Below are 20,336 nucleotides of genomic sequence, written 5' to 3'. Positions count from 1 at the left end.
ATAAAACGGTGGTTTGTAAATGTGAAGAAGTGGAAATTGTGAAGATCCAAAAATTTTTCAGAATACAGATATATGAATGGAAAATAATCCTGAAGTCTAATGGAATGCAGCCCTTTAAACCTAGAGGGCAAGTTAAGAAAATTAATGCTATTGCTGCATAAAGCTCTGATTAGACTGTACTTCTGGGTGTTCAACCAATGAAAGGATATATTAATACTGAAGCAAATGCAGCTATTAGTAGAAAGGGGGCTGTATGGAGTTTGGCCACAATCAGTTGTAATCTTATTGAATGGCAGAGCAAACTCAAGGGCCAATAGATCGAGTTTGATTAATTATTGGAGTATGCTATTATTTTCAAATTCTGTTCTCTTACCAGCTCTTGGGGAAATGGAAGCTACACTGAAGAAGGTGGCAACGGAAAGGAAGGGGGAAAGCACCAGTCGCCAAGTGTTCATGGATTTCTTGCTGCAGGGTGACGCGAGTGAGAAACAGGTACAGGTGGCAGTGAAGGCTAGGGGTGAGTGCCTGTCGCAGGGTGGGTTGTAGTCCGACGTTTGTTGTGGGATAGGCAACTTTTGTGGGGGTTTGCTTTCATCTGTCGTGGCCCTGGCTGTGGGAAGACTGGGCAGACACAATGCAGAACAGACTGTGGACTGTTGTCTGTCGTGTGTGCAGCTGTGGGAAAGGATGTGGAGAGGTCATTTTGCTGTTTACTGGACAGGTTATGATTGTATGAGTGGCTGGTCTGGGCAACTGTGTGATAGAACAATTTCCAGTCGCCCCTTCAACCCTACCTCTGCACGCTTCCAATTCTGGCTGCTTGTGTGTCTGTTTAAACTCAAGAATTCCCTCCCTGAAACATTCCATTACAATGCTTCATGAAGCTTTACTCTAACCAGTCTTTGGCAAATAGTGTTTTTTTAGTACAGTACCAGATTTTGTTACTGACAGAGCTTTGGATGTTTAACCATGTTAGAAGTGGATATGTTAAACAGTGCATGAGGGAGACATAACTCATCACCCTGCAGGAGAATCATAGCCACCTTCCACAGGGTGAGGGGGGGGGAGTCCACAGGGACAAACCTTAGCCGATTACTGTGAGAAATTACTTCTGATAGGGACCCCCTATCCCATCACTGGGTGGAAGAATCAGTTTTACGGGGGGGGCGGGGATGGGGGCACGGCTGCTGCAGCCAAACTGGTGGCACTCTGGCCAGCAGGGAAGGGTAGAGTATCCGTAGTTATATGGGGGACATTGCCGTAGTTATATGGGGACACGCAGGAGATTCTTTGGCTGCAAGAGAGACACCAGGATGGTGTGTTGCCACCCCACTCCCACCGGGTGCTAGGGTCCGGTATTTATTGGAGTGGCTGCAAGATATTCTCAAGGGGGAGGGTGAATAGCCAGAGGTCGTGGTGCACATTGGCACCAATGACATAAACAGAAAAGGAGAAGAGGTCCTATGCAGTGAATTAAGAAAGTAGCTGAAGAGAAGGACCTCCAAGGTAGTAATCCTGGATTACTCCCTGTGCCACAGGCTAGTGCAGGTAGGAATGGGAGTGATAGCGCAGATGGATGGGTGGCTACAAGGGGCGGGGTTTCAAGTTCTTGGATCATTGAAACCTTTTCTGGGGAAGGGATGACCTGTGCAAGAGGGACAGGTTGCACGTGAGCTGAAGGGGAACCAATATCCTGGCCAGGATGTTTGCTAGTGATACTCAGGAGGGTTTAAACTAGTTTTGCAGGGAGCTAGGAACCAGAGCACCAGATCAGTAACGGAAGGATTGAACCGGGAGGTAGATGTTAGGAAAAGTGTTGAAAGGCAAAGTTGAAATAACAGGTATGATGGGTGGGATAGTTTGAAGTGTGTGTATTTTAATGCTAGGAGTGTTATGTGTAAGGGTGATGAACTGAGAGCATGGATCAGTACATGAAACTGTGATGTTGTAGTCATTGTTGAAATTTGGTTGAGAGAGGGCAGGAATGGGTGATTAATATACCAAGTTTCAAAGTTTTAGAAAAAGTAGAGGAGGAGGTAAAAGTGGGGAAAGATTGCACTACCACCCAGGGACAATATCACAGCTACAGTCAGGAGAGACAAAGTGGAGGGTTCAGACTCTGAATCCATTTGGGTCAAACTCCGGAATAGGAAGGGTGCAATAACACTGAGATTGTAATACAGACACCCCTCCCCCCTCAATAGCCACTGGGACATTGAGGAACAGATATGAATCAGATTAAGGAATTGTGTAAAAATAATATGGTTGTTTTAATATGGCAGCATCTCCAAGTTTGCGGATGACACGAAGCTGGGTGGCAGTGTTAGCTGTGAGGAGGATGCTAAGAGGATGCAGGGTGACTTGGATAGGTTGGGTGAGTGGGCAAATTCATGGCAGATGCAATTTAATGTGGATAAATGTGAAGTTATCCACTTTGGTGGCAAAAATAGGAAAACAGATTATTATCTGAATGGTGGCCGATTAGGAAAAGGGGAGGTGCAACGAGACCTGGGTGTCATTATACACCAGTCATTGAAAGTGGGCATGCAGGTACAGCAGGCGGTGAAAAAGGCGAATGGTATGCTGGCATTTATAGCGAGAGGATTCGAGTACAGGAGCAGGGAGGTACTACTGCAGTTGTACAAGGCCTTGGTGAGACCACACCTGGAGTATTGTGTGCAGTTTTGGTCCCCTAATCTGAGGAAAGACATCCTTGCCATAGAGGGAGTACAAAGAAGGTTCACCAGATTGATTCCTGGGATGGCAGGACTTTCATATGAAGAAAGACTGGATGAACTGGGCTTGTACTCGTTGGAATTTAGAAGATTGAGGGGGGATCTGATTGAAACGTATAAGATCCTAAAGGGATTGGACAGGCTAGATGCAGGAAGATTGTTCCCAATGTTGGGGAAGTCCAGAACGAGGGGCCACAGTTTGAGGATAGAGGGGAAGCTTTTTAGGGCCGAGATTAGGAAAAACTTCTTCACACAGAGAGTGGTGAATCTGTGGAATTCTCTGCCACAGGAAACAGTTGAGGCCAGTTCATTGGCTATATTTAAGAGGGAGTTAGATATGGCCCTTGTGGCTACGGGGATCAGGGGGTATGGAGGGAAGGCTGGGGCGGGGTTCTGAGTTGGATGATCAGCCATGATCATAATAAATGGTGGTGCAGGCTCGAAGGGCCGAATGGCCTACTCCTGCACCTATTTTCTATGTTTCTATGTTTTCAGGGGGGATTTCGACTTCCCTAATATAAACTGGGCCCTTAGTGGTTTAGATGTGGGAAAATTTGTTAAGTGTATCCAGGAGGGTTTCTTAAATCAACATGTGCATGGTCTAACGAGAGGAGAAGCTGTACTGGACCTGGTGTTGGGTAATGAACCTGGCCAGATGACTGACCTTCCAGTGAGTGAGCAGTTAGGGAACAGTGACCACAACTCCTTAACTTTCAGGATACCTATAGATAAGGATAGGTATGGTCCTTACGAGAGAGTTTTAAATTGGAGCAGAGCAAATTACTGGAGGGCATGCATTGAATGTGAGAGGGGTAGGTTCAAAGGGCGTGTAAGAGATAAGTTTTTACTGAGAGAATGGTGGATGCCTGGACTGAACTGCCTGGTATGGTGGTAGAGGCAAATACTTTAGAGGCTTTTGAGAGATGTTTAAATAGGCAGATGGATGTGAGGAAGATGGAGGGATATGGACATTGTATAGGTAGGAGGGATTAGTTTTTGGGTGTTTTTTATTTACTTTTTAGCTGGTTTGACATAACATTGTGGACTGAGGGGCCTGTTCCTGTGCTGTACTGTTCTATGTGCGCTTCACAGCTCCAGCTACAGGATAGGGATCAGTTCCTGTCGCTGTCTGTAAGGAGTTTGTACCTTTTGCCTGTGACCGTGTGGGTTTTCTCCACACGCAACGGTTTCCTCCCACCTTCCAAAAACGTACGAGTTAGATTTAGTGAGTTGTGGGCGTGCTATGTTGGTGCCAGAAGTGTGTTGACACTTGTGGGCTGCCATCTGCACACCTTGGACTGTGTTGGTCATTGACGCAAACACATTTCACTGTATGTTTCAATATACACGTGGAGATAGAGCCAATCTGTAATCTTTTTTATCTTACCACTGGGTCAGCAGTGTGGAGAGTGTTGTAAATAATGTTTGCATGCATTTTGTCATAGGACAAATTGATGTCATTATTGGTCATAAATTCTCATCAGTGCCAGTCAGAACACTTGTTCACATTGGAAGCTATCGTCATGCAATTTGTCACCAGTTGCCCGTCCTACATGGCCATCCTTCTTAATGAGCCACCATCCTGTTGACTGAAACATTGGCAATGTTAATCTGTCAGCAAATTCAGATTACGTCTGTGTATGAAGGTTGTGGTGAAAGATTTGCTTGTTTCCCTAGGTGCTGGAGGACAGTATGATCTTCTCACTGGCTGGAACTGTAATTACAGCAAATTGTAAGTACCACCTTCTCAAAACAGAATAGCAGTGGAAGGCACACACGTGATCATGAGTGTCATTCTGCAGAACAAAACTCACAATTTGCATTTGTATGAAACTTTAAGGTAGCAAGCAACATACACAAAGTGTTGGAGGAACTCAGCAGGCCAGGCAGTATCTATGGAAAGGAATAAACAGTTAATGTTTCAGGCCAAGACCTTTCATCAGAATTGGAGAAAAAAACATGAGAAGTCAGAGTAAGACAGTAGAAGAGGGGAGGAAGAAGTACAAAGCAGTAAGTAATGGGTGAAACTGGGTGGGAGGGTGAAGGGTTGAGTAAAGAGCTGGGGAGTTGATTGGTGAGAAAGATACAGGGCTGGAGAAGGGGGTCACTGATAGGGGAGGACAGAAGGCCATGGAAGAAAGGGGAGGGAGAGAAGCACCAGAGGAATGTGATGGGCAGGTAAGAAGATAAGGTGAGAGGGAGAAATGGGAATGGGGAATGGTGAAGGGTGGGGCATGACTGGAAGATCGAGAAGTCAATGTTCATGTCATTAGGTTGGAGGCTAGCCAGACAGAATATAAGGTGTTGTTCCTCCAACACAAGTGTGGCCTCATCACGACGGTAGAGGAGGCCATGGACTGACATATGGGAATGGGAAGTGGAATTAAAATGAGTGGCCCCTGGGAGATCCTGCTTTTTCTGGCGGATGGAGCATAGATGGTTGGTGAAGCGGTTTCCCAGTCTACATCGGGTCTCACCACTATACAGGAGGCCACACCGGGAGCGCCGGCTATAGTAGGTGACCCCAACAGACTCATGGGTGAAGTCCTACTTTGTTAAGGTAGCAAACCATCCCAAGGGTTTTCACAGTATGTCACAGTATTTATGTTTGGAAGTGTATTTGTGTTTTACTCTTCCATGTCAGTGAGTTGAAACATTTCCCTTGAACGAAGTAAGTGCTTCACACTAGTGTCCCTGGGGTAGTTCTGCTTTGTTATGGATTAAGATTTGCCACTTGTGGATTCTTGTCCTTGTTACTTATCTTCAAAAAATTACAATAGTTTTTTAGAAAATTAATTGAACAGTCCCAACAAGCTCATGGTAACAAGATTTTTGCGTATATCTCTCATCTGTTACTTTGATTCCCCATTTTTGCTCTATTTTGCTAATCCTAAACGGTTTTATTCTTTCTGCAGCATTCCTCTTCTCTTGCCCTTTTATATTGTGTGCTTCCCTCCAGCTCCTTTGCTCTTACTCTATTGAACTTCATTTCCCATTCACCACCAACTCCTTGTTCTTCCTGAAGCTTGATTTCCCCTTTTCTTCATTGTCAATTCCTCCAACTTTCCTTCAATCCACCTTTCATTCTTGAGTTCCTCACAAACTTGGGCATATAGATCTCCTCCTCAGCCCATGCAGTTCTTATGTGCCCACTGCCCTGTGGTAAAGTGTGTGAAGTTACCATGACTAGAAAGAAGGTTTTTGGGAAACTGAAAGGTCTGAAAGTAGATAAATCACCTGGACCAGATGATGTACACCCCAGGGTTCTGAAAGAGGTGGCTGAAAAGATCATGGAGACTTCAGTAATGATCTTTCAAGAATTACTAGATTCTGGAATGGTTCCAGAAGACTGGAAAATGCAAATGTCACTTTACTCTTCAAGAAGGGAGAGAGGCAGAAGAAAGGAAACTAGGCCAGTTAGTCTGACCTCAGTGGTTAGGAAGATGTGGGAGTCAATTATTACGGATGAGTTCTCAGGGTAGTTGGAGGCACATGATAAAATAGGCCTTAGTCAGCATGGTTTCCTCAAGGGAAAATCTTGCCTGACAAATCCGTTGGAATTCTTTGAAGAAATAACAAGCAGGGTAGACAAAGGAGAATCGGTTAATGTTGTGTACTTTGATTTTCAAAAGGCCTTTGACATGGTGCTACACAAGAGGCTGCTTAACAAGCTACAAGCCCATGGTATTTAAGAAAAATTCTTGCATGGATAAAGCAGTGGCTGATTGGCAGGAGGCAAAGAGTGGGAATAAAGGGAGCCTTTTCTAGTTGACTGCCGGCAACCGGTGGTGTTTCACGGGGTCTGTGTTGAAACTAATTCTTTTTATGTTATATGTCAATGATGTGGATGATAGAATTGATGGCTTTGTTGCTAGGTTTGCAGACGATGTGAAGATAGGTGGAGGGGCAGGTAGTTTTGAGGAGCTACATAAGGATTTAGACAGATTAGGAGAATGGGCAAAGAAATAGCAGATGGAGTACAGTGTCAGGAAGTGTATGGTCACGTCATGCACTTTGGTACAAGAAATGAAAGGGTTGACTATTTTCTTAAAGGAGAGGAAATACAAAAAAGTGAGACACAAAGGGACTTGGGAGTACTTGTGCAGGATTCCCCAGACGTTAATCTGTAGGTGTGTCTGTGGTGAGGAAGGCAAGTGCAATGTTAGCATTCATTTCAAGAGGTCTAGAATAAAATCTGTAATGTTGAGGCTTTATAAAGCTCTGGTGAGGTATCACTTGTAGTATTGTGAGCAGTTTTGGGCCCCTTATCTTAGAAAGAATGAGCTGTCACTGGAGAGGTTCAAAGGAGGTTCACGAAAATAATCCCAGGATTGAACGGCTTGTCATGTGAAGAGTGTTTGATAGCTCTGGGCCAGTATTCACTAGAATTCAGAAGAATGAAGGATGACCTCATTGAAACTTACTGAATGGTAAAAGGACTTGATAGTGGATGTGGAGAAGATGTTTCTTATGGGAGGAAAGTCTAAAACCAGAGGACACAGCCTCAAAATAGAGTGGCGTCCTTTTAGAACTGAGATGGGGAGGAATTTCTTTAGCCAGAGAGTGGTGAATCTGTGGAATTCTTTGCAGGCAGCTGGGGAGGCCAAGTCTTATATATATGGTAGAGGTTGATAGATTCTTGATTGGTCAGGGCATGAAGGGATACAGGGAGAAAGCAGGAGATTGGGGCTGAGAGGAAAATTGGATCAGCCATGATGAAATGACAGAGCAGACCCTGGGCCAAATGGCCCAATTCTACTCCTATATCTTATTGTCTTCTCCCAGCTACTTGTTATCTCTTTCAAACCTACACAGTGGTGGATATCCACTGTTTGAAATTATCAGGTTTTATACAGATTTCTCTTCCACAGTGTGTATTTGGGCCACATACTTTCTGGCCACATCCAAATCGGTGCAGGAGAAGCTATATCAAGAAATAAACCAGGTTCTGGGGAAGAGCCCACTAAGTTTTGACAAGCTGCAGGAACTAAGGTATCTGTCGATTTTTGCATTCAGTCTCCTTTTTATCACGAATGAAAAGCTGACAAGACAGGATTTTGTTGGAAGGGCCTACAGTTCAATATGGAGCTGTCTGAATTTCTCAGCGCAAGTGCCAGTAAGTTTCAGGACTCCTACATGAAATCCCAAATATGCTGGCCAACCTCCATTTCTTGGTGGTTTTTCACCATTTGACTTGCTGCAATGTACAGCAATAGAAGAGAAGCTCATCCAATGTTTATGCTGGACAATGTGCTCTCCAACACTGAATCAGTGTGGACCTGCCAGAGGATCCAAGAGACAATGGAATAATGGCTACATGGAGAAAAGGGAAAAATATGCTTTATATTTCTAAACATTTTGTGATGCTAAACTCATTTTGGTTTTTAACCATTTATTTTTATTAGTTCTACGTTAAGTCATCATTATCTACTGCCCAGTGACTTGGAGCAGGCCAATTTAGAGGATCAGGCACAGAAGCCCTGAATGATTTCCATTATCACTAACCCCAGGAGTCACAGGGGCAAAAGTCCTGATCAATTTACAGTGACAAATCTGGAAATCCCAGATTATCTCCCACATCCTTGTTCTTTTCACTAATGGTTCATATTGCACAGTATAGTCTTATTGCAAGACCCTTTTTACTGTTTTCTAATGTTCTTATGATCATTTATTCATTACAATTAACCAGCTAATGGGACTAGGCAAAAGGCATCCCATTGCATAGCTCTTGGGTTTGTTTCAGGATATCTGCTAAAGTGAAAGGATTGTACAAGTTGAAACTCCCTAGTCTGGCATTTTGTGACCTGACTGGTGCTTGACCACAGAAAATGCTGCTGATCATCTCCCTCTGAGCAAGGATAACTTTTATTCTATTGTAAACTAGTCACAAGAGTCTGCGGATGCTGGAAATCTTCAGCACACACACACACACACAAAGTGCTTGAGTATCTCAGCAGGACAGGCAACATCTATGGATGGAAATAAAGTCGTTAAACATTATTAATAGAACTGTTGCATCATTACTCTAGTGCCTGAGAACTATGTAAGCTGAAGTTCTGTAAGTTAGCAACACTGTTGGCTGAGATTGCAAAGGTTGCACTGGAAGGTTACTTAGCGTCAAAATAGTATTGATTGGAATCAGAATCAAATTTATTTTCATTTACGTATGTTGTGAAATTCGTTGTTTTGCCCCACCAGTACAGTGCAATCCCCTCTGGTAGATGAGACGAAGACATCTCCTACGTGCTGAGTATCCTTCGCGATGGATGGGCTTAGGCAATTTTAGATCTTAAACCATAGAATTCATTGATTGGTACAGATCAATACTAGATTCAAAGCTGTGGACTAGTGAGTTTCAACCTGTAGTAGATTTCTATGTATGTAAAGGCAGATGTGCATGGTTCAGTTATAACCAGTCTGATCGTCTGGCACAGGTACTGCCAGCAGATTCTAAATGAGACAGTCCGAACGGCTAAGCTGACCCCAGTTGCAGCTCGTCTCCAAGAATTGGAGGGCAGCATCAATCAACACCTCATCCCAAAAGAGGTAAGGGAGGAGTGATGGGACAGCAGTAATTCTGCTCGACTTCTCACCCCCTGTTTGCTCACCATGTGTTAAAGATGCCCCCTCCCCTATGGAATGCTCACCCACGTAGTTTTGGTATGTTTATGGGGCGGTAGGGAGAGACATCAAACCTGGTTAAGAGATGGAGTGGATACTTAACCTCATGTGAATCACTACCAATTCCTTCCCTCCCCAGCTCTTCAGCTTCATCAGTGTCATTAACATTCCTGCACCCTTCTCTTCCTCAGACTCTTGTTATTTATGCCCTGGGAGTAGTGCTTCAGGATGACGCTTCATGGCGCTTACCTTACAGGTATCGTCTCACTCATGTGTGATTGTGCTTGCTTTCTGTCTATTGTGTGAAGTTTTGTCTTGAATAAAGTGACACTTATCAGCTTTGGGGGAAAAAATATCTTCCAAGTCAATAACTAACAAAGCTGAGTCAGGAACAATCAAGCTTGGACACAGTATAAAGCATCATCTACCCTGACCCAACAGTCTGATGCAGGAAGAAGGTGGATCGGTGGATTGATGTATTGCAGAGATATTCACCATCCAATCAAACACTGTCTCTGGACTGAAGCATAGTATTTGATACAGCAAACTCTCCATTGGCAATGTTCTCCAAAAATCCAACTCAACTTGAAGTAGATACAATGCAACAAGATACTCTTTGTTTGTAGAGATAGGAGCATAAGTTGTTCAACAAGTTCAAAATAGGTTTGAAGGTCCTTCATTTGACAAGATGTAACAGTTGGTTTACCCCAGAGATCTTTTTTAGGCCTGCAACTTATCGATATTTGTTACTGAAGTAATATTGTGAATAACAACAGCAGCTTCTATTTGTGCATTTTGGATGAACTAATAGAACAAATACATTCAAAGACTTCAAGAAGGGTATTTGCCAAAGTAATTTATGAGGAGTTGCAGAAGGAGTTGATGAGGAAAGATTGCCAAATATTTGATAATCTTCAGAGTGACTTGAAGAACAGAGAGACAGAGGGGGAATTTGAATAGTACCTTGGCCATGCACAGCATCACTCCAGCCTTGATCTTCTGGAATACCATTATCTCATAGAGTTGGTGGAAATTACTTGATGGAACAGGCAAGGTAACAGAGACTTTTGAAAAATGGGGTGTGAACTTTACAACAAGATTGTCTCTTGACTTCACAATCTACCTCGTATTGATCATGCACCTTATTGGCTACCTGCACTGCTGTTACACTTTAGTCTGTACAATGTTACTGTACTAACTCAAATGCACTGTGTAATGATTTGATCTGTATGAAAAGTATGCAAGACAAGCTTCTCAATCTACCTTGATACAGGTGACAATAATAGACCAATTCCAGTCAATTAAAAATCAAGGTGTTACTGTAATGCATCCCAGTGAAAATGTGCATAGGACTGTATGTTTGTCTTTATCTTCATCACTTGTCTTAAAGTAACCTCAGAATTGTGCTGCGCATGTTAATCTGTGAGTTAATCAGATAGAAAATCTGTTCTAATTGAGACTCATATCCTGTTGTTCTGCAGATTTGATCCTGAAAGGTTTAACGATGAAGCAGCCAAGAAACAGTTTACATTATTGGGATTTTCTGGAAGTCAGGAATGCCCAGAACTCAGGTAAAGTAGTAAGGGGCTTTGTACCAGACAGGTTCAAGTTGTAAGTTTTACCCTTCTCCATTACCCTATGACTGGTCAGAGTAGATGAGCTCAGTTTAGCCAAGCTCCAAATGAAGAAGTTGGATTCAATTCTCCTGAGTATTCTTTTGTTTTTAAGACCAAACTGTCTATGACTTGTAACAAATATCTTTCTTTATATTTGTGTCAAAAAAAATGCCTGTATTTAAGCATTGTCAGATGCTCCAAAGTATTTTACAACCAATATGTTTCTTTTTGATGTGTAATCACCGCAGTGCAGGAAAATGCCAGCTACATTATGCACAGCAGGCACTCCTAAACAGTCATGACCAGTTCATCTGTTTTTAATTAATATTGTTAATTGAGGGCTAAATATGGGCCATGGTACTAGGGAAATCCCCCTCTTCAAAATAATGCCAACAGATCTTCCATATCCACCTGAAAGATTACAATAGTTCCAAATGTTTAAAGATACCTTGTTCCCTTAGGAGTTTGTGAATTTAAATTGTAAAGCACTTACTAACAAAATTCAGCCAAGGAGTAAATTGAGCTTGCTACTTGTCCCTTTAAGGGTGTACTTTATCTGGGTTCTCTGTGAGACATCTTCCCTTGTGAGATGAACTGGAAGATGAAGCAATATCCATCAAACCTGTGCCCTGGTAGAGGGTGTCACTCGTGGGCTTCTGTTTTCTCTGCTGTTCTTTGGAGTTCTGTAACACATCCTTTAAACCCTTAATATAATTTCCCAAATAAAAATATTGAAGGGAATAAAGGTAAAGGCATCCGTTAGTCTTGCGAGACCATGGATCTGCGCCTGGAAAGTCTTCACTCTCCAGGGCGCAGGCCTGGGCAAGGTTGTATGGAAGACCAGCAGCTGCCCATGCTGCAAGTCTCCCCTCTCCACGACATCAATGTTGTCCAAGGGAAGGGCATTAGGACCCACACAGCTTGGCATCAGTGTCGTCGCAGAGCAATGTGTGATTAAGTGCCTTGCTCAAGGACACAACACGTTCCCTCGGCTGGGGCTTGAACTCACGACCTTCGGGTAGCTAGTCCAATGCCTTAACCACTTGGCCACGTGCCCACACAAGGGAATATTGAATACATTATTGCTGCAAATTAACTGAGAAAGGGAAAAAGTGAGATTAACTCAAAAAGGAGAAATAAATAAAAAGAATGGTTAAAAGAAGTGGGAAAATACTCATGAAGTGTAAGCATGGGCTTGTATCAAATGTGCTGAATGGCCTTTGACCAGTTGTAAATCTGATATCATTAGTGTGGTTTCAAGATTCATGTTTATTTGTCTTGTGTAAATGAGTTGTTTGCGTTAACAACCGACACACTCGAGGGTGTTCTGGGGGCAGCCCACAAGTGTCACACACATCCCGCGAATTTGTTTTGATACTGTCATATTGCAGCACAGCTTGAGTTCTGATATCATAATTTTGTTACTTTGCTTCTAATGTAATTCTTAAAGGTCCTGTTCCTTCCTCGTTCCCAAAGGTGTGACTCAAGTGAAAACGAGGAGATAGCAAAGGCACTTGTTCAGTTGGAGAGGGTTTGTAGTCAGAAGTATGAGTAGCAAATGAATTCTATAGCTCTGTAAATTTGCTGTACCCATTTGCACCATTGCTGATCCTGGTCTCATTTTATTTTATTATCTTTCCTGGTAGGTTTGCTTATACAGTGGCTACAATAATGTTGACCACACTGGTCAAGAAGCTGAATCTGCACCCCGTGGAAGGCCAGGTGGTGGAAATGAAATATGACCTAGTAACTACCCCGAAAGAGGAGGCTTGGATCACTGTTAGCAAGAGAACCTAGGCATGCCCCAAACTCACTTGCCTAAGGAGAGCGAGTGCTGATGGAGGGGGAACATTTTTGGTAGGATGTGGCTATAGCTGTTAAGATTCACACCAGAAGCAATACTCATGCACAAGAAAACTCCAGGTTCAGCCTCCAAGCCCTGGCCTCTCACTACAAAAGCCTGAAGCTAACCATAAAGTAATAGTTTCAACACCAGAAATATTAGTACGGTGAGACCTGCTTAAGACACCTCTTTGCATCACAGCTGTTTTGTTTTAACTGGGATCCTTGCAACTTTCATAAGTATAACGTGCACAATGAGCTGGGAAACAATTGCTTGTTTTGAGGAGCAAGAGTGGAGAAGAAGTGATGATACATGAGATCATGATGAGCACAATAGCATAAAACAAAGTCAGATTGGCGTGCACAGCTACTTTTGTGATAAGGGCTTTGGTGAGTCTTATGGTGAGATCAACCCATCTAAAGTATATGTTGGCCTTGTGTTTCCAGTGATAAAGCCAATTCAGGTGGTCCAACTGAGCTAGTTGACTTTGGCCTCAGTGCACCTCCTCCTACTTCCAGCTTAGTTAATAGAACAATTGGTCAGGGATTCCATTCCAGATTCCTGGGCAGGAATCCAGCTGAAGGAGTGTGGCTGTAAAAATGCAGCCGAAATTCCAATGGAAATATGTTTCTGAAGCCTGACATCCACGGGGAGTCCATGCTTGCAGTATCCCAGCAAGTCTTCACTGTCTGAAAAGGGAACAAATCGCTCCTTGAAAACACTGTGGGACATCGCATTTGGTATAGTTATCATGAGACCAGTGCATATCAAGAGCACTCTGTATGAATTTCCATAAGCATTTTCAATAAACTTGTAGAAAATACATTTCTGTCACATTTTTCATGAGATCGGAACTCTTCATTAACAATACATGCCTGTAAAGTGCTTAAGCCTTTTACCTTTACTGCTGAGTCCACTGTGGCAATCCAACAAGCTGAGGCGTATGTAGACACGACACATGTCCAGTCTCGGGAGTTAATAGAGTTGAAAGTTGGTGCTGGGTTATGGGTCAGTTTCGGATCCTGAGGGTGTGTGGTCCTGTAGCTTCGTTGGTCTCTGAGTGAGTGGGAGGAGGTGGGTGAGCTCGGGGCTCAGGAGCAGAGAACAGTCCAGCAGGATATGATAACTTGATGGTGAAAAAGAACTGCAATCGCTGGAATTCTTAAATAAAGATAGAAGATGCTTGAAATACTCGAAAGATCAGGCCTCATCTGTGGAAGAGAAACTGAATTAATGCTTCCAGTCAAAGACCATAGAACTGGGAAGGAGTCAAAAGAAGCTTCTTAGGGAGGGAAGGGAGGAGAATGTCTTTGGAGTAAAACCAAGAGGACCATGGGGATAAATTAATCAAGGTTATCTGGTCAATGACTGAATGGGAGCAGTTAGAAAGTGAGAACGTAGACAAAACGATGAAGGGTTGCAAATGTAGATCAGAAAGACAAACCTGTCAAATCAGGCTGGGTGTATCCTTTGTTCCCAGAGAAGAAAACAAAAAGAAAAATATTTAAAATAAAAGCAACAAGCTGGTTAATATCAAAGATGGGCAGCTGATACAGACCAGGAAATCAAGTTACTGAGGTTGTAGAATTCAATATTGAGTCCCAAAGGCTGCAATGTGGCCAGACAGAACAGCACCTCAAGCCTGTTTTAATCCTTGTAACATGAATAGGAGAAACAGCTTTCCAGTTGTACAGGTCAATGCTCCATTCCACTCTTGCACCACTTAATGTTCATGCATACACATGAGTGTGTAAAATAACCTGCCATTCTACGTTGAAGTGACAGGCTAGATTTCTGTAATGTCTTCCAACTCTTATCTGTTTTGGACGTCGGCCCTCCAATTATAACATCTTTGAATTTAAGCATTCTTTGACTGGTGTGTGGCTTCAGCTTCCTAGCTCCTAAGTTCTCTTAGTTTTTGCTCCTCTGCATTTCTCCTCTCTGTAAAAACTTACCTCTTTGACCTAATGCTTGATCCTAGCTTTTAAGGAACATACAGTACTATGTTTTCATTTCGTATTCTGTTTGATTTCCCCAAGCATCTGTCAGGAAAATTGTTTTGCTATTTATGTTTATATATGTTTATTATTATTGCTGTGCTGAAAACCAGCCATATCACCTACACCTACCAAGATACAGTTGATACATTAGATATTGGAGGAAGTGACAGGTGATGATACTGGCAATAGAAAGGTGTGAGGAAGAGATAAGCTGATTTATGAAAGCCCTGTTTATTTGTGGCCCTTTCATGTTCAAAGCTGCTGGGCCTGAAGCTCAATTTATTCAGTGTCTGTTCCTGAATGCTAGTCATAGAGTACCACAGCACAGAAATAGGCCCTACGGCCCACTTAGTCCTTGCTGATCTGATCTTCTGCATAGTCCTAACTATCTGTACCTGGACAATATCCCTCCAAACTCCTTTCATCCATGACACTACCCAAACTTCTCTTAAATGTTAGAATTGATCCCACATCTAGCATTTCCGCTGATAGCTTAATCTACACTTGCACCACCCCCTAAATTAAGAATATTCATCGGTTTTGCCTTAAATATTTCACCCTAAACCTATGCCTTCTAGTTCTAGTCTCCCCCAGCCTGAGTGAAAAAAGCCTGCATACATTCACTCTATCTATACCTCTCATAATTTTGTATACCTCTATAAGATCTCCCTCAATCTTTGTGCTCCAGGACATAAAGTCCTAACCTATTCAATCTTTCTCTATAACTCAAGTCCTCAAGTCCTGGCAACATCCTTGTAAGTTTTCTCTGTACACTTATCGATGCATTTCCTGTAGGTAGGTGACCAGAACTGCACGCAGTACTCCAAGTTCAGCCTCACCAACATCTTGTACACATTCTAACTCCTATACTCAGAGCCCTCATTTATGAAAACCAGTGTGCTCAAAGCATCCTGTCTGCCTATGAGAGCACTTTCAAGGAAGTGTGGATCTGTATTCATGGTCCTATTGTCTGCTGTACTCCTCAGACCACTTCTATTCACAGTGTAAACCTTACCCACAGCTGACATCAGGCTCACCAGCCTATAATTTCCTGGCTTATTCTTAAACAACAAACACATCATCAGCTATCCTGCAGTCCTCTAGCACCTCATCTATTCTGAAGCATGTTTTAAACATCTCTGCCAGGGCCCTGCAGTTCCTACACTAGACTCCCACAAGGTTGAGAGAACTCCTTGTCAGGCCCTAGGGATTAGTCCGCCATAATTTGCCTCAGGGTAGTCAGCACCTCCTCTTTATAATCCCGATAGAGTCTATGACCGCGCTGCTCTTTGTAATCCCAATATGAGTCTATGACCGCGCTGCTCTTTGTAATCCCGATAGAGTGACCGCGCTGCTCTTTGTAATCCCGATACGAGTCTATGACCGCGCTGCTCTTTGTAATCCCGATAGAGTCTATGACCGCGCTGCTCTTTGTAATCCCGATAGAGTCTATGACCGCGCTGCTCTTTGTAATCCTGATAGTTTATGACTGCACTACTCTTTGTAATCTCGATACAGTCTGTGACCGCGCTGCTCTTTGTAATCCCGATAGAGTCTATCACCGCGCTGTTCTTTGTAATCCCAATAGTCTATGACCGCGCTGCTCTTTGTAATCTCGATACAGTCTATGACCGCGCTGCTCTTTGTAATCCCGATGGAGTCTATGACCGCGCTGCTCTTTGTAATCCCGATAGTCTATGACCGCACTGCTCTTTGTAATCCCAATAGAGTCTACGACTGCGCTACTCTTTGTAATCTCGATAGAGTCTATGACCGTGCTGCTCTTTGTAATCCCGATAGAGTCTATGACCGCGCTGCTCTTTGTAATCCCGATAGAGTCTATGACCGTGCTGCTCTTTGTAATCCTGATAGTTTATGACCACGCTGCTCTTTGTAATCTCGATACAGTCTATGACCGCGCTGCTCTTTGTAATCCCGACAGAGTCTATGACTGCGCTGCTCTTTGTAATCCCAATAGAGTCTATGACCACGCTGCTCTTTGTAATCTTGATACAGTCTATGACCGCGCTGCTCTTTGTAATCCCGATACAGTCTATGACCGCGCTCCTCTTTGTAATCCCGATTGAGTCTATGACCGCGCTCCTCTTTGTAATCCCGATAGTCTATGACCGCGCTGCTCTTTTCAATCCTGATAGAGTCTATGACCGCGCTGCTGTTTGTAATCCCAATAGTCTATGACCACGCTGCTCTTTGTAATCCCGATAGAGTCTATGACCGCGCTGCTCTTTGTAATCCTGATAGAGTCTATGACTGCGCTGCTGTTTGTAATCCCGATACAGTCTATGACCGTGCTGCTCTTTGTAATCCCGACACTCTATGACCGTGCTACTCTTTGTAATCCCGACAGTCTATGACCCCGCTGCTCTTGGTAATCCTGATAGAGTCTATGACCACGCTGCTCTTTGTAATCCCGATAGTCTATGACCACGCTGCTCTTTGTAATCCTGATACAGTCTATGACCGCGCTGCTCTTTGTAATCCTGATAGTCTATGACCGCGCTGCTCTTTATAATCCCGATAGTCTATGACCACGCTGCTCTTTGTAATCCCGATAGCCTATGACCGCGCTGATCTTTGTAATCTCGATAGAGTCTATGACCGCGCTGCTCTTTGTAATCCCGATAGTCTATGACCGCGCTGCTCTTTGTAATCCCGATAGAGTCTATGACTGCGCTATTCTTTGTGATCCCGATAGAGTCTATGACCGCGCTGCTCTTTGCAATCCTGATAGAGTCTATGACTGCGCTGCTGTTTGTAATCCCGATACAGTCTATGACCGTGCTGCTCTTTGTAATCCCGACACTCTATGACCGCGCTACTCTTTGTAATCCCGACAGTCTATGACCGCGCTGCTCTTGGTAATCCTGATAGAGTCTATGACCACGCTGCTCTTTGTAATCCCGATAGTCTATGACCACGCTGCTCTTTGTAATCCTGATACAGTTTATGACTGCGCTGATCTTTGTAATCTCGATAGAGTCTATGACCGCGCTGCTCTTTATAATCCCGATAGTCTATGACCGCGCTGCTCTTTGTAATCCTGATACAGTTTATGACTGCGCTGATCTTTGTAATCTCGATAGAGTCTATGACCGCGCTGCTCTTTATAATCCCGATAGTCTATGACCGCGCTGCTCTTTGTAATCCAGATTGAGTCTATGACCGCGCTGCTCTTTGTAATCCCGATAGCCTATGACCGCGCTGATCTTTGTAATCTCGATAGAGTCTATGACCGCGCTGCTCTAATCCCGATAGTCTATGACCGCGCTGCTCTTTGTAATCCCTATAGCCTATGACCGCGCTCCTCCTTGTAATCCCGATGGAGTCTATGACCGCGCTCCTCTTTGTAATCCCGATAGTCTATGACCGCGCTGCTCTTTTCAATCCTGATAGAGTCTATGACCGCGCTGCTGTTTGTAATCCCGATAGTCTATGACCACGCTGCTCTTTGTAATCCCGATAGAGTCTATGACTGCGCTATTCTTTGTGATCCCAATAGAGTCTATGACCGCGCTGCTCTTTGTAATCCCGACACTCTATGACCGCGCTGCTCTTTGCAATCCTGATAGAGTCTATGACTGCGCTGCTGTTTGTAATCCCGATAGTCTATGACCGCGCTGGCTCTTTGTAATCCCGACATTCTATGACCACGCTACTCTTTGTAATCCCGACAGTCTATGACCGCGCTGCTCTTGGTAATCCTGATAGAGTCTATGACCACGCTGCTCTTTGTAATCCCAATAGTCTATGACCACGCTGCTCTTTGTAATCCTGATACAGTTTATGACTGCGCTGATCTTTGTAATCTCGATAGAGTCTATGACCGCGCTGCTCTTTGTAATCCCGATAGTCTATGACCGCGCTGCTCTTTGTAATCCCAATAGAGTCTACGACCGCGCTGCTCTTTGTAATCCCGATAGTCTATGACCGCGCTGCTCTTTATAATCCCGATACAGTCTATGACCGCGCTGCTGTTTGTAATCCCGATACAGTCTATGACCGCGCTGCTCTTTGTAATCCCGATACAGTCTATGACCGCGCTGCTCTTTGTAATCCCGACACTATGACCGCGCTGCTATTTGTAATCCCGATACAGTCTGTGACCGCGCTACTCTTTGTTATCCCGGTAGAGTCTATGACCGCGCTGCTCTTTGTAATCTCGATACAGTCTGTGACCGCGCTACTCTTCGTTATCCTGACACTCTATGACCGCGCTGCTCTTTGTAATCCCGTTAGAGTCTATGACCGCGCTACTCTTTGTAATCTCGATAGAGTCTATGACCGCGCTGCTTTTTGTAATCCCGATAGTCTATGACCGCGCTACTCTTTGTAATCCTGATAGAGTCTATGACCGCGCTGCTCTTTGTAATCCCGATACAGTCTATGACCGCGCTACTCTTTTTCCTCAGTTCTAGTCTCTGCATCTGCCATAGGAAAACCAGATATAAATATTTCATTTAAGGTCTCCCCCCAGCTCTCCAGGCTCTGTGCATTGATGACCACACTTATCTTCAAAAAGACCAATTTTGTTATCCTTTTGCTCTTAGTATAGCTTAGAATTCCCTTGCAATTCTCTTTCACCTTGTCACCGGAGCAATCTCATGTCTTCTTTTATTACTTATTTATCTGGAGATGCGGCATGTTAGTAAGCCCTTCACACTGCCCAATTACACCCAAGTGAACAATATTAACATGTGCGTCTTTGGAAGAAGCCTATTCAGTCAAGGGAGAATATATAAGCTTCTTACTGACAGCGCTGGAATTGAATCCAGGGCACTGGTGCTATAATAATATTCTGCTAACTGCTATGCTACCGTGCCACCCTCCTGATTTCTCTATTAAGTGTTCTCTTGCATTTCTTACATTCCTGAAGCGCCTCATTTGTTCCTATCTGCCTATACCTGATGTGCACCTCATTTTTCTTCACCAATTCCTCAGTGTTCTTTAATAACCAAGATTCCCGAAACCTGTTAGCCTAGCCTCTTATTCTAACAGGAACATATAGATATTGTACTTGCAATATTTCACTTTTGAAGCCTCCCACTTACTAAGCATCCCTTTGCCAGAAAGCAGCCTATTCCAATCCACGTCTGCCAGATCCCTTCTGTTACCATCAAAATTGGCCTTACCCCAATCTAGAATCTCAATCTGAAAACAGGGGACTAGGATGCATTGATATTTAAAATTAGCAAATAGAATCCTACAGGTATTGTGGGAAAATAGTTTTGGGGTTCATTTAATAATGAAAATAATAGTGTATTTATTACAATTCAGTATTGTTTTTGCATAAGTATGTTTAATGGACATTTGAAATACCATGATCTATACAAGATCAACCTGCACCCCTCTATTGCTCTTCATAACTGGATGTATGTTAATTTATCCCTTTGATTGGGTCTATTCACTTACTGACTTCCTAAATGTTCCCTTGTTTCTCCCGTTATGTTGCTGCTTCTAGGTGGAGCCTGAGAGAGTTTCTAGTGTACTTTTGCAACTGAGA

At 43.5% G+C, this 20,336-nt stretch overlaps 1 protein-coding gene across 2 annotated transcripts in view; it reads left to right on the top strand.

Moving 5' to 3' along the window:
• cyp20a1 (cytochrome P450, family 20, subfamily A, polypeptide 1) overlaps positions 1-13,638 on the top strand; it is a 53,427-nt gene extending 39,789 nt beyond the window's left edge. For both annotated transcript variants that reach the window (XM_072261436.1, XM_072261435.1), the window contains 7 exons: positions 377-492; positions 4,413-4,467; positions 7,607-7,727; positions 9,170-9,281; positions 9,548-9,612; positions 10,838-10,927; positions 12,619-13,638. In XM_072261436.1, coding sequence (XP_072117537.1) covers positions 377-492; positions 4,413-4,467; positions 7,607-7,727; positions 9,170-9,281; positions 9,548-9,612; positions 10,838-10,927; positions 12,619-12,769 — 710 coding nt within the window. In that variant the 3' untranslated portion in view covers positions 12,770-13,638. The remainder of the gene's footprint in view (positions 1-376; positions 493-4,412; positions 4,468-7,606; positions 7,728-9,169; positions 9,282-9,547; positions 9,613-10,837; positions 10,928-12,618) is intronic.
• The last annotated feature ends 6,698 nt before the right edge of the window (positions 13,639-20,336 follow it).

This window comes from Mobula birostris, chromosome 6, assembly GCF_030028105.1.
Source record: "Mobula birostris isolate sMobBir1 chromosome 6, sMobBir1.hap1, whole genome shotgun sequence".
Taxonomy (NCBI): Eukaryota; Metazoa; Chordata; class Chondrichthyes; order Myliobatiformes; family Myliobatidae; genus Mobula; species Mobula birostris.
The sequence above is the reverse complement of the archived record's forward strand: the minus strand, read 5'-3'. Positions and strand labels throughout refer to the sequence as shown.